This window comes from Nematolebias whitei, chromosome 15 (genome assembly GCF_014905685.2).
Source record: "Nematolebias whitei isolate Nwh7 chromosome 15, NemWhi1, whole genome shotgun sequence".
NCBI lineage: Eukaryota > Metazoa > Chordata > Actinopteri > Cyprinodontiformes > Rivulidae > Nematolebias > Nematolebias whitei.
Window position 1 is genome coordinate 11,518,487 of NC_056512.1, and position 14,319 is coordinate 11,532,805.

Genomic DNA, 14,319 nt, shown 5'->3' on the forward strand with positions numbered 1-14,319 from the left:
GTAAACTTCAATGTTGAGGCTGTCCTCTCTCTCCAGCTGAACCAAACAGTCCAAAAAAGGCAGCTTGTTGTTGTTTGCATCCTCTCTGGTGAACTTGATGTTGTTATCGACCGAGTTAATGTGTCTGGTGAACGCTTCTATTTCCTTAGCTTGGATTTTGACCCAGGTGTCATCCACATAACGGAACCAATGGCTTGGCGTTGTTCCCTCATAGGAGTGTAGGGCTCTCTGTTCCACTTCCTCCATGTAGAGATTGGCAACAATGGGTGACACTGGAGATCCCATGGCACAGCCGTGCTTCTGTCTGTAAAAACTGTCATTGAACTTGAAATAAGTGGTGGAGAGGCAGAGATCCAACAGGGTGCAGATCTGGTCTGGAGTGAAGTTGGTCCTGTTGATTACTTTTACAAGACAAGGACTTAATCACCGGTTTTCACACCTGATGGGAACAGAGGGGCCTCGTCAGTGAATTAGAGGAACAAAGACCTACTGTTTAAGTGTTTAGGTGTGAACTGCCAATCTACATATGTGTGTGTGTGTCTTATGTGTGTGTGTGTGTGTGTCTTATCTCACTCAGCCTTATAATCTGTATCTCTCACTCTCTGCTCTTTGAATTGAGAAAGCTCCTCGGATGAGGAGCGAAACGTCTTCTGTTACAAATAAAGTCCAGTTGTTTTTGTATTGAACGCTTTTTGAGTTGATTTGAGTTCTTTTTATACCTCTCTCTCTCCTCTATTCCTATCTCCTTCTTTCCCTTTTAACCCTTCTCTCACTTTTCTGCTTTGTTTTTTCTTTGTTTTTCATCCCCATGTTCATTACAACTGAAACAAGCCCAAAGCAAATTCTAATAAAGTTTTATTTATATATCAAGTGGAGCATTAAGGCCAGCCATAAGGCTCTGCTTGTGAAAGTAAATGTGTTGGGCATTATTTTGACACTCGGACAATAATTCTAAGTGTCACAATGCCGGACAGGGGGGAAAAAAATCCCCCAAATAAACACACTGAAATCTTTGTTCTTTTTGAAATTTGCTTTAATCTACCTGTTCTATTTTTGTCATCCTATACTGATTTGAACTTTTAGCTCTCGTTTAGCTTTTTATTAGCTCCAATTTTCAATTTTTATTCTGTTTTATACATTTTAGACCAATCAAATAATTTGATGCCTTTAGCTACTGTTTTGTTTAATGTGACATCTTTTTTAAAAACTAATTTGATTCATTTCATTGTGATTAAATTTACCTGAAGTTATAAATAAAGCTGCAAAGCTTTTCTTTCTGCAGCTGTGCAACCTCCATGCCACATCTTGATACTGGAGCACAGGATGCTCTCCACTGCACACCTGTAGAAGGAGGTGAGGACTGAGCTTTCCAGTCCAGCTTGTCTCAGCTACCTGAGGAAGTAGAGTCTCTGGTGAGTCTAAAAAAGTTAAATCTGGTCCTCTGGCCCTTCAAAAAAACAAAACAAAGCAAAACAATAAAAAAAAAAGTAGATACGTTTCATCTTTCATCCGAAAGACTTTCTCAGTCTGAGGTGCTGTATTCAGCTCAGTCTTATAAATAGCACCTTCTCAGAGTGGATCAACCAGTTTTGCTGCTGACAACCAAAACCAGCTGCTCCCATGATCAAGAAGGACCACCAACCTAACGATGGATCATTAGCACACTGATGACTGTTTATTATTCACAGAGGGCTGAGTGATACTAGCAATAACAGCATTGTAAGAGGGGGACAGTTGAACCAGGAGTCCTCCACCCCTGTTTAATGATGGACTTTTTTTTCACAAAGATGGCCTCCTTTACTCCTCTCTCAAACCATCATTCCTCTCTATCCAGGATGTGAACATCTTCATCCCTGAAAGAGTGACCGCTGGCCTGGAGATGAGTGTAGACCGCAGAGTCCTGGCCTGATGTTGTTGCTATTCTGTGCTGGGCCATCCTTTTGGCCAGTGGCTGATTAGTTTCCCCGATGTAAGACTGATCACAGCCCTCCTGACACTGAACAGCATACACAATATAACTCTGTTTGTGCCGGGGGACTGGATCTTTGGGATGAACCAGTCTTTGCCGTAATGTATTTTGGGGTTTAAAAGCCACTGGGACATTGTGTTTAGAAAATAAACGTCTCACTTTCTCTGATACTCCCTCAACATACGGAATAACCACTGGTCTGGGTCTGGGTTCCTCCTTTTCACTTGATGGCTGACTGGAGTCCTGTTTGGGTTTCTTCTCTGCTGTCAGGAAGGCCCAGTTAGGACAGCCACATTGCTCTAGAGCCTGTTTTGTGTGGGATTTCTCCTTCTGCCTGGCTCCTGAGTTAGTGGGGACACTGTCTGCTCTGTGGTACAGAGTCCCGATGACTCCTAACTTGTTCTGCAAAGGGTGATGGGAGGTAAACTGCAAATACTGGTCTGTGTGGGTGGGTTTGCGGTACACCTCAGTTTGCAAATGTCCTCTATCAGAGACTGAGACCTCACAGTCCAAGAAAGCCAACCTGCCATTTTTTACATCTTCTCATGTGAACTTGATATATTTATCCAGAGTTGATGTGGTCAGTAAAATTTTGAACTTCCTGGACTTTAATTTTAACCCAGGTGTCATCAACATACCTGAACCAATGACTTGGTGGTTTCCCTGAAAAGGACGCCAAAGCTCTCTTTTCTACCTCCTCCATGTACAAGTTGGCCACAATAGGAGAAACTGGAGACCCCATAGCACACCCATGTGTCTGCCTATAATATTGCTCCCTATGTGTGAAGTAGGTTGACTGCATGCACAGTTTCAAGACTTGACACAGTTGTTCTGTGGAAAGCGTGGTCCTGCTGCTCAGAGTGGTGTCTGATTTTAATCTTAAACTGACCACCTCTACTGCATCATCAACAGGAATGCACGTAAAGAGTGATGTGACATCAAAAGAGACCATTGTTTCATCAGTCTCCATGATGACATCCCTCACCTTATCCACAAAGTTCATGGTGTTCTGTATGTGATGTTCTGAGCTGCCAACTAAAGGGATGAGTACAGATGCCAGATATTTGGAAACATTGTAAGTGACAGAGTTAATCATGCTAACAATTGGTCTTAAAGGTACACCTTGTTGTGGATTTTAGGTAAATCATACAGACTAGGTGTGGCCTCCCCTGGGTACAGTCTGTGGTACAGAAAACAGTCAATAGCTTTGTCCTGTTCCAAAATTTTCAGGCAATTTATCAAATTCTTCTTGTAACCACTTCCTGGATCTCTTTTCAGAGGTTCATAAGTGGTTAAGTCACTAAGGAGTGTCATAACTTTCTCATGATAGTCTTTCTGGTTCAAAATCACTGTGCACCTTCCTTTGTCTGCTGGGAGAATGATGATGTTTTTGTCCTTGCTAAGAGTGGTGAGTGCATCCCTCTCCTCTCTACTGATGTTTGAAGGTGGTGGTTTGGCATTGCTGAGGCAGGCTGAAACTTTGATTCTGAGCTGTTCTGCTTCACCCTCTTTCATTTTGTTGTTGCGGATGGCTGATTCTGTGGCTGTGATCATCTCCACCAGAGGAATTCTACTTGGTGCAACAGCAAAGTTCAGTCCACTGGCAAGAATCTCTGTCTCTGGCTGGGTGAGCTGTCTGTCAGATAAATTCTTCACCCACTTTTCTGTCTCCCTGGCATGTAATTGTATACTGGAGTGTTGTCTTACACCGAATGTGTTGTTATTGGAATAGTGATGTTGTTGATGAGTTATTAGTAAGTTAAACTCGTTTTGTTGTCGAGTCTTGGACTTAACATGCTGTGCTAAGCGTGCCTGATCTGTACAGTCCATCACTTGCTGAAGTGTGGTCTGATCTATGCACTTTAATTGTTGCTGTTTAATGTGCTCTTCTTTGGCCTTCAAGGCCTCAATAGTAAAATTGGTCTGTCTCACTCATTCATTCAGCAGCTGGGTCTGTGCCTTCTGAAGGATCTTGCTTGCTCGGTGCCTGCTGACCGATGATTTTAGTTCCAGGCTCTTGGGAATGATGCCACTTTGTCGACATCTGAGGTTGAATCGCAAGTGGTTCCTGTAGTCTGCCCTCTTCCTTGCTGTTTTCTCAAACTCTCTTACTAGTTTGAGGCAATCCTGGCCAAAGTGATTCAAAATATCCTGATGCATGCTCAATAATCCAGGTAGAAAAATCTAAAAAAGTTAATTCTGACACTGTCTCATATTTCCTAACACGTCATAACCACATAAGTTCCACTGAGATCACACTTAGTCATGTCCCCTCATACACTGACAGGTTGAGCTCCCCTTCTGCGAAGATGGAGTCTTAGGACCCTATAAATGATTAATGACACAGGACATCGGGGCTCTTCTTCCGGGTCTGTGAAAGTGTCACAAACTGGAGAGTCCAGCGCTGTAAATTGTAACCTTTTCCTGCCTTTTTTAATATAACTGATAAAACTTAATTCACGTTTCCTTGATTTATTGATTAGTATGAGTTGCCACTTCTGAGGGAGGTTCGAGCCGGGGGGGGAAGACGTGGGCTGGAGGGGGTTTCCAGGTCTGGTGGTCCACAGCCAGCTCCCGTCTTTAACTCATGTTAGCAAGAGGTTGATGGGCAGGACCTCCAAATTTACATGGGTAGGTATCAAAAGTCACAGCATTGATTAAGCAGCTATTAGCAACATGCACTAATAACCTGAAAGCACATAAAAAATTAGCGCCCAAAATAGGTACAGACACAGAAGCTATTAAAAAGTCCCACTGGAACTGACGTCCGTTGATACACAGTCACCGACCTCGATCCAAAAGTTTGAATGGGGGCATCATTAGCCGCGTCCAGCGGGGGTCAGTTACTTTGACACAAGGCATCTGTAGATGAAGTTGGCATAATGCTCCGCTGTGCACCCGAGTCCACCAGGAAACAGCATCCAGAAACCTCATCCATGATTGAAAAGCAGCTTATCTGAGTTGCCAGCACACACAGCTGCTAGCAAGCACCGGCCCTCTCGGTCCCCTGAAGCATGGAATGAACAGAGGAATGCAGCGCTTCGCTTTTACTCCAAACTGGCGGTGGTAGAAGAAAAGCACGTCATCCTTTCGCCACTCTGTCACCGCAGCCACGGCATCAACAGCCTCCGCCCACCTTTGAGTCACACCTGGTAAAAGTGCCTGCACACTGGAGTGCCTGGAAGCTAACAAAAGTTGGTCCGATTCTTCAGTGAAAATCTTTTGTCTGGATCAGCGGGGAGCTGGCCAGCGGGGTGTGAACAGGTGGAGGAAGCTGGCGAAGAAACAGGTGTGTAAAAAGGAAGGAAACATCCCCTGAGCCAAGTAACGCCAGAATGTTCTCCATCAGCTCGGAGGGCTTGCGATCCCCCAAGCCACTCAGGGACAACAAACTGTCAGCCCGCTCCACATCTGACAGGTGGTAAAGCCACAGCAGGTTCTCCTTGAGCGCACTATATTTGTTAGTGCTTGGTGGGTCCCACAGCAGACCCATCAGATGGTGGGTGGAACCAGAATCCAAAGCAGCAACGACGTGAAAGTACTAGGTCTTGTCTGTGGTTATCCCACGGAGATGAAATTGGGCTTCCACATGCTGGAACAATGGTTCCAGATTGTGTTGCCAGAACTCTGGAAGCTTAAAAATGGCCGCAAACACAGCAGATGAAGCGGCGGCAGGAGACGAGACCACTGCGGTTAGAGCAATGTCTGCCCAGCAAAAAACTTGGTACGAAAACACGGCTGATGGAGAAGCAGCGTCAGCATATGGTGAGTTCTCATTCGAAAACATGTTCGGGGTCACCAATGTGGAAGTTGGCAGAAAGAGACGAAAAATATTTTGAGTCTTGATTTATTCTATACGTCTTCCAACACCAAGCTCAGAAAAAACAAATGAATTACAACCGTTGATCCACTCCATTTATATTGTCCCTTTCACAATAAGAGCACATTCTGACATGAGATTAATATCGATTAATCTCATTATTATGCACAAAATTTGACTCAGAGACATTTAGGGTATTTTAAGATATTGTTTTATATAAAAAAAGCTTTGCAACATTTTCAAAAAAAGGCACTTTTTAACAGCAGTGTTCCCCTAGCAATTAAAGTATTTCTAGTAACATAAACATGAACATCATATCAAATAAGAAACCAGGGCAATAGTGGTTTTAGTTTATTTTAGAGAAAAAACAAAGATGCCTTCAAACCCAAAGCCACAATAATAACAGAATAACAACAAATTCAAAAATATACGGTTGTTGTTTTTTTTCCTGAAAAGTTACAAGAAGAAACATTTTTAAATCAGGGAGCATCATGGAACAGTCTCAAAGTCAGGGTTTCTTTATTTGTCATTCGCACCACATGTGGTACATGTGGTACATGTGGTGGAACAAAACTGTGTACACAGGGTCTCTTGTTAAATCCAACAAAAGTGTAAATTGTAAAGAAAAACAATAATAAGAGCTAATATATGAACTAAGAAATATGCTAAACTAAGAATATACTAAATACAAAAACAATACGCCGAACAACAGCAGCATGAACATGAGTCAGTGTGAGCAGATGAGTATGAATGAACACAGCAGAACAAAATAATCAACAGCATGAGATCAGCATCATGGATAGTCAGCAGCACATATCAACAATCAAGTGGCATTACAGTGATTTTTTTTTCACAGTGATAATCCAGATTAAGGATTCATGAGTCTAACAGCTTCAGAGTAGAAGCTGTTCCTATTGCTCCTCCTGAGAAGGGTACTAGAGTCAGAACATTTTATTCGTAAGCGGAGTAGTGAGAAAGTTGCAGGTTCATTCATTCAACTTTTATTTAAACAGATAAGTCACATTGAGCCTCAGTGACTCATTTACAAGTGAGACCTGTTTGGACAGACAATAAAAGTGATAAACTGGACACGTAGGTATTTGGAGGCAAAAAAATTCCCATCAGACTTTTTTTGTTCCTGCCTGAGAAGAAAAAACTGATATTAAAAAACACCTCGCGCAAACAAGCACATAGTGACGTAGACATTCTGCAGGAGGGGGGAGGCGAGAGCGGTGAGCATGATCATAGATGCTCTCGAGGTCACTGTAAGCATTCTGATAAAGATGTAATAATCAGTCAATGTCCTTCGGTAAGATCCATAAACATTCTCGAGGTATGTCGAGGAATGGCCAAGAATAACGACAATGAGAATCCAAGAGTCCTGAAATGACGACACAAAGTTTATTCAGCTGGTTTCATCTGGTTATCTGTTGGAAATTCCTCAGGGAGGGGGTGGTGAGCGTCAGATCACATTTTCCAGTCAAATTCAGATAAGATGACCTTTAAGGCCAGCCAAGGGAGACAAATTCAGATAAACACACAGTTGTTTTGGGGACAGGCAGAACTTAATGACATTAACCTTGAGTCTGTGTTGGTGCACTCAGTTCCAAAATGTCCAAATTACATGGCCACACAGATGGAACGTGACTGAATAAAATCCCCAAGATCTGATCCATTCTGCCCAAAGCATTTAAGTCCGGGTACTCGAGACATGAACCAAGCCATCATAAAGGCAAGCAGCATGATCAGGTCCAAAATTTGCTGCCGACAACTTCCTTGATTGTAGATAAAACCAGCAACCAGCCAAATCCAAAAAGCAGGAACTAGTTATCGTAAATCCAATTAAATATGCATACTTAAAATCCACAAATGGCAGCAGAGACGCATATCATCAAGTCGATGAGATATCCAGCTGCATGCATGCCAACAGGGCAAATCGGCTCGCCTAAAGCCTGTCGTCTCTTTGAAGAAATGTTGTAAATTGAGTTGAGGGACCAACTGATCAAAACAAGTCCATAATTATGGTTCATCTCCTGGCCTCTTTGTGTGGAATTTGATTGTTCCCCCTGTGTGTGAGTTTTCTTCAGACATTTCGGTTTCTTCTCATTGACTTGTGCGTGCTTCATGACATGTGACATGTCTGGTTCTCCTCCATGTCTCCTTGAGATTTTTTTGTTGCTGCCATGTCAGCCTTTTATTTTGTTAAAAAAAAACTTTGGTTTTTGTTTTCTCATGTTTTTCTAAAGCTCCTCCTGTCAGTCTGCAATCTTAAGTCCTACCTCTACAATCCGTGACAGTAGCAGAGACTTGTTAACTGATTGATGGCAGATGCCCTGGCGGCAAATAGTGCTAGTGTTATCAGCATCTGGCGGCAGCAGCAGCTGTACAGGCCATTGATGGCATAGCTGCAACTTGTCTTGGAAGTGTAATGAGTGTTGGATCACCTTAACTCTTAGCATCTGACTTGATTCACAAAAGTTCAGTCACTGCCCCATCACCTCTGCAATGTAGACTGAGCAAACGAAGGCTGGTTTGCTGCCATATTTATTTGCTCAATGCATGCCAAATCACATAATTTTCCACTCTCCTGTACAAGGTGTACTAACACAATCAATAGATGAGGTTAGAATCTATTGGTGGTTTAGATTGTAGAGTATGGTGCGTTCTATTTATTGGAGACTGTCAAACAAACTGAGTCACCGAGCAGCTGAGTAGGGGAAATTGTTGACACGCCCACGTTTAAGACATAAATCCAAGCTGCAGTTAAGATTCCTTTATTGGCGTTTTCATATTCCAAGACAAAACATCCGTGAATCATATCCCAGAGCAGCGTACAAATCCAGTTTCCAGCATAAAAGGCAAGAATTAAAAGGCTGTCAGCAAAAAATGTAAACTTCCCCCATCACCCACTCATTAACAACATCACTAGGTGAGCAAACAGGTGATCTTAACATCACTACAGAAACCACGTGATCCAAAAACTACGCCCATCCACCACACTGTTGATGACCAACTTCTCAAAGTTGTCAGCTCCCAGGAGTTAGGGATTACATTGGAAAGTAGCTCAATCGATCAGCTTCCCTGTGGGATACAAATTATTTTTATGTTGTGTCTAAAATGCTCTTCCTAGTCTACTAGTTTGGATGGCATGATGGATTGGTGGCTCAGAGCTGTTGCCTCTCAGCAAGAAGATCAAATCTCAGTCAGGGAATTTTCTGGGTGGAGTTTGCATGTTCTCTCCATGCATGTGTGGGTTTTCTCCGGGTACTCCAGTTTCCTCCCGCAGACCAAAAACATGCACTGATTGGTAACTAAATTGTCCCTAGGTGAGAGTGAGAGAGTGAATGGTTGTTTGTCTCATTTGTCTCTATGTGTCCCTGTGATGGACTGGAGACCTGTCCACGGTGTCCCCCGCCTCTCGCTCAGTGATTGCTGGATATGGACATCAGTGACCCCCGCGACCCAAAAAGGAAGAAGCAGGTAAAGATAATGAATGTATAGATACATTATAGTATATGACACGAAGGTGATGTTCGACATGCACACGCATCTCTCACTTTTAGCCCACCAGAGTTCTGCTCAGCCTCTTTTGGTTCTGCTCAAAGCTCACACCTGAGTGGATGTGGATGCCTCACCTGTGATTTATGAACCGTTAGAGGAAGAACTGGTCTGTGCAATCGTTTCATTGTAAATGAGAACTGGTTCTTAATGGACCCACCTGGAACTGCAGCAACATGTTGGTCAAAAACGGTTAGCGTGTTTTTTTATTTTGAAAGCGTAGAGATTTGACAAGTCAGAGATGGTAGAATAGTATTTACGTTAAATAGGAGGTATAGTGTGTCATTTTGGTTTCTAATATTATTTCACATTATATCATCACTACTTTTACTGCAAGGAAATAAATCTTGACATGAAATTTCTTTGAATTACACTTTTGGGTTTTGTTTATTGCATTTATGATTCAATGCAGCAAAATAATAAAAAAAAAGGTAACAGAACATTGTAAAACTTGTTTTATTTACATAATGACTTTAATTGCTGGATGTCCGGCCCCTGAGCTGCTGGTTTTCAGAAACTGTGCCCCCCTGAGCAGTTTATTTGAATAGACCTGGTGTAGGGTTAAATTTTGACAGGGAATGGGTTAGGGTTAGGTTTAAATGACCTGAGTAAACAACTTGTTCTCTATGTTGCTGAGCTTCATCCTGGAGTTAAGTTAGTCAGCTTGAAGACAGAGGAGCAGGATCTACAAGAAAAAAACAAACATATTTAGAATTCTCCCCAAAATAAAAAATTGGTTATTTTGGTCCTTTCGAAGGGCTGGTTGTGTAAAGGATAGAACAATTATTAGAAAGTTCCTGGAGAAACTATGACAGGGACTGCCACGTGGCTGTCATTTAAAATAATTGTTTTTACAGTACTACAGGTCCTTCTCAAAAAATTAGCATATTGTGATAAAGGTCATTGTTTTCCATAATGTAATGATAAAAATTAAACTTTCATATATTTCAGATTCATTGTACACCAACTGAAATATTTCAGGTCTTTAATTGTTTTAATACTGATGATTATGGCATACAGCTCATGAAAACCCAAAATGCCTGTCCCAAAAAATTAGCATATCATGAAAAGGTTCTCTAAACAAGCTATTAACCTAACCACCTGAATCAACGACGTAACTCTAAACACCTGCAAAAGATTCCTGAGGCTTTTAAAAACTCCCAGCCTTGTTCAATTCTCAAAACCACAATCATGGGTAAGACTGCCAACCTGACTGCTGTCCAGAAGGCCATCATTGACACCCTCAAGCAAGAGGGTAAGACACAGAAAGAAATTGCTGAACGAATAGGCTGTTCCCAGAGTGCTGTGTCAAGGCACCTCAGTGGGAAGTCTGTGGGAAGGGAAAAGTGTGGCAGAAAACAAGAGAAGAGGTGACCGGACCCTGAGGAGGATTGTGGAGAAGGGCCGATTCCAGACCTTGGGGGACCTGCGGAAGCAGTGGACTGAGTCTGGAGTAGAAACATCCAGAGCCACCGTGCACAGGCGTGTGCAGGAAATGGGCTACAGGTGCCGCATTCCCCAGGTCAAGCCACTTTTGAACCAGAAACAGCGGCAGAAGCATCTCGCCTGGGACTGCTGCTGAGTGGACCAAAGTTATGTTCTCTGATTACAGTAAATTTTGCATTTGCTTTGGAAATCAAGGTCCCAGAGTCTGGAGGAAGAGAGGAGACACGGAATTCACATTGCTTGAGGTCCAGTGTCAAGTTTCCACAGTCACTGGGGTGTCATGTCATCTGCTGGTGTTGGTCCACTGTGTTTTATCAAGGGCAGGGTCAATGCAGCTAGCTATCAGGAGATTTTGGAGCACTTCATGCTTCCATCTGCTGAAAAGCTTTATGGAGATGAAGATTTCATTTTTCAGCACGACCTGGCACCTGCTCACAGTGCCAAAACCACTGGTAAATGGTTTACTGACCATGGTATTACTGTGCTCAATTGGCCTGCCAACTCTCCTGACCTGAACCCCATAGAGAACCTGTGGGATATTGTGAAGAGAAAGTTGAGAGACGCAAGACCCAAAACTCTGGATGAGTTTAAGGCCGCTATCGAAGCATCCTGGGTGTAGTGAACTAAGCCTCAGGTCAAAACCTGACCCTGAGGACCTTCATGGGACAGGAACTGTTATTTCATTGATTTGAGTCCAGAAATACAAATTAAGCTCATCCAGAGACTTTCTAATTGTATCCTGCACTAATCAATTGAAAGAACACTCTTTTTTTATTACTATTTTTACAATGTCTTGATAATCAAAAGGTGTTTAGTTCAAACCATTTTAAATGTTGAAGTGAACTACTCATTTTAAATCAACTGTGAAACAGTATTAATGATTTTTTAATCCTCATTCAAAGTAGAAATCAAGTTAATGTCTGTTACAGAGTAATCATGCATTTTTTGATCTTCCGTCTGAAATGAGAAGTAATGATGTCGGTCAAAAGTCAGAAAGAAGTTATTGGAATGAACTGTGTAGTGAGTCACGTGAGGTACGTGTCACTTGTTGTATGACAAATATATGGATATATATTTATGCATACTTTTCACGAGTTCTTCATTTTTCTGACTGTAAATGCCGTGCATTGAATTTAACACAAAATGTAACGAGAGACGTTATTTATCTTTGACCCATCAAATGAATGGAATCATTTATTTTCAAAATCAAAGTTTAACATCAAACATTTACATTAATTTGGCAAAATATGAAAATAATAACAGACAGTTTCACAGAAAATGAACTTCAAATCACTCGGCGGTGATTTGAGGACTTTGCTTCAGACATTTCTAAAAATATCTGTACTGATTTATGAGAGAGAAGAGTTTAAGATTAAATTGAGATTTATCTTACAGAGGAAATATGTGAGGGAATTTAATCTGTTTGACCAGAAGTTGCACGCTCCGTCCGATCTCAGCTTCTCACGGTACACTTGGTCAAAATAGAACCATCTACCTGTTGATGATGAATCAGCCTTGGAGTAGTTCCTTTCTGACTCGTTTCAGCGTCTCCGTCGAGAGCTACCAAACCTTCAGAGAGTCGTGCGTGGTTAGCTCAAAACAGAATTATAATCCCCAAAAAACCTCTGGATTCTTCATTGCTCTGAAGCTTTCAGAACCGACTGCACTCTCAATCTTGGAACTCTCACGTTCTCCAGAACTCTCAATCTAACATGAACTGAGAAGTTGCCACATTTTATTTGGGTCGACTTCCTGTTTAATTTAGAGCTTTCTGATTCGTGGAAGGACCAGAAAGAGGAGTGGTTTTGACGTAAGGTGTTTATCAACAGTCGAGGTCAGAGAATGAAATTTGTTTTCACATACAGAAAAGATTATTGCAGCAACAGCAGACTTCGTGGAGTCAACTCTTGGTAATCTTCTGAAAAAGTTTAAACATGACATTTTTCTCGGTAAACATTTTAGTTGACCGAAAACCAACCTTTCACATACTTACGACTTGACTCATTTCAGACAGAAAATCAAGGAATGCTTATTCAGGTGATTTCTTCTTGGAATGAGGAATAAAAATCATTACTTACTGTTTATGTAAAATAAAGATGAGTAGTTCTTTTCAACCTATAAGCATTGAGTGAACTAACACAATTTGATTATCAAAACATTTGTAAGACAGTAATGATTATAAAGAATTGTCTTTTCTGCTTGATTAATTCAAGAAAGAAAGTCATCAGATGGCCCAGACTTATTCAGATCAATGAAAATAACAGTCTCTGTCCATCTGGTAGATTTGAGGTCATCTGGTTCACTACAACTGTCATGTTTTTAAAACCTCTCAGACAGAAACAGAGAAGCTGGCACCTGGGGTCTGTCATTTCACCTAAACATTTCTCTGTCTGCTCCAAAACATTTCTCTGTCTGTTCTTAAACATCTCCGCTGTTTTTCTGACTTGTAGTAACCTCTTACGTCACTAAAACCCCACCCCTGTTGGTTCTTTCAACCAATCAGGACTCCCAGAAGGGACCGGAAACAGAACTCTTTAAATGTCGACACTTCCTAGTTCCAGTCAGTTCTGAGACATGAACCGGAGTTCTGAGAGCAGAACCGAACAGAAAAGTTCTGGGAAGTGAAGTGATCCGAAGTTCTGGAGGATGAACAGAAGTTCCATGGAGAACAGAGAGTTCTGCTGAGAAGGAGTTCAGCATGTTTCCACTTAACTTTCGGGGAAGTTTATTTTGGAAGCTGGGCCAGTCAGCTTCGTTATCCTAAGTTGATGAGACGCGGATAAATCCCTGGAGGTAAAAAGACTCAGCCTTGTTGGACGCCAGGAGAAGACCTCTCTGAAACCCCACCAAGGTAAAGGGTCGACGCTCGGGTACATCTAGCCGAAATCACTGGGAAACGTGCTATCTGGTTTCAAACAAGATAACTCCCCATCTTTTCTTTATTATCTTAGTTAACCCTAAGTATCCACTTTCCCTCCTTAAACTTTACTCCATCTCTTCTATCTCGCCAGTAAAAGATAAGCTAAAAGTCTGCAGATATTGATTTAAGATCTAAGGATATGTCTGTTGTAATAAGTTGCAAGTGAGAAGTCATGGCCGTATGATTTCTCATTGTAAAGCTCATTAATTAAGCTGTGTTATTGCGTTCAATCAGAATAATCACGTGTACAATGTTTGATGTTAAATTTTGATTCTGTTAATAAATGACCACATTCATTTTGATGGGTCAAAGAAAATTAACGTCTCACGTCACTGATTAGACCTTCTCCACACAGTGCGTCTAAACACAATATCTCTCTCACATATCTGTCAAGTAGCTCGAAAAAGAGAGAACCCGTCATTAAATATTGATTGTAGTGGAGCTCCTACGCTAACTAACCCTACATCACTACATTCTGGTGGCCCAGTACAGGTCTCTAAAGAGCTTCTCGTGACCCGATCCGCCTCACTACATTTCGTGGCCGTACGAATGTTTAAAGAGGTGTGAATTAAATGTGACGGAGTCTGTGTTATTGTACGCTGAATG

The 14,319-nt window shown here is 41.8% G+C and overlaps 1 protein-coding gene across 1 annotated transcript in view; it reads right to left on the minus strand.

Moving 5' to 3' along the window:
• Positions 1–9,830: 9,830 nt before the first annotated feature.
• The window catches only part of trpm4a (transient receptor potential cation channel, subfamily M, member 4a), a 116,904-nt gene continuing 112,415 nt past the window's right edge, over positions 9,831–14,319 (minus strand). Inside the window, exon 25 of the mRNA XM_037689315.1 lies at positions 9,831–10,032. Within this exon, the coding sequence (XP_037545243.1) occupies positions 10,007–10,032 (26 nt within the window). The 3' untranslated portion in view covers positions 9,831–10,006. The remainder of the gene's footprint in view (positions 10,033–14,319) is intronic.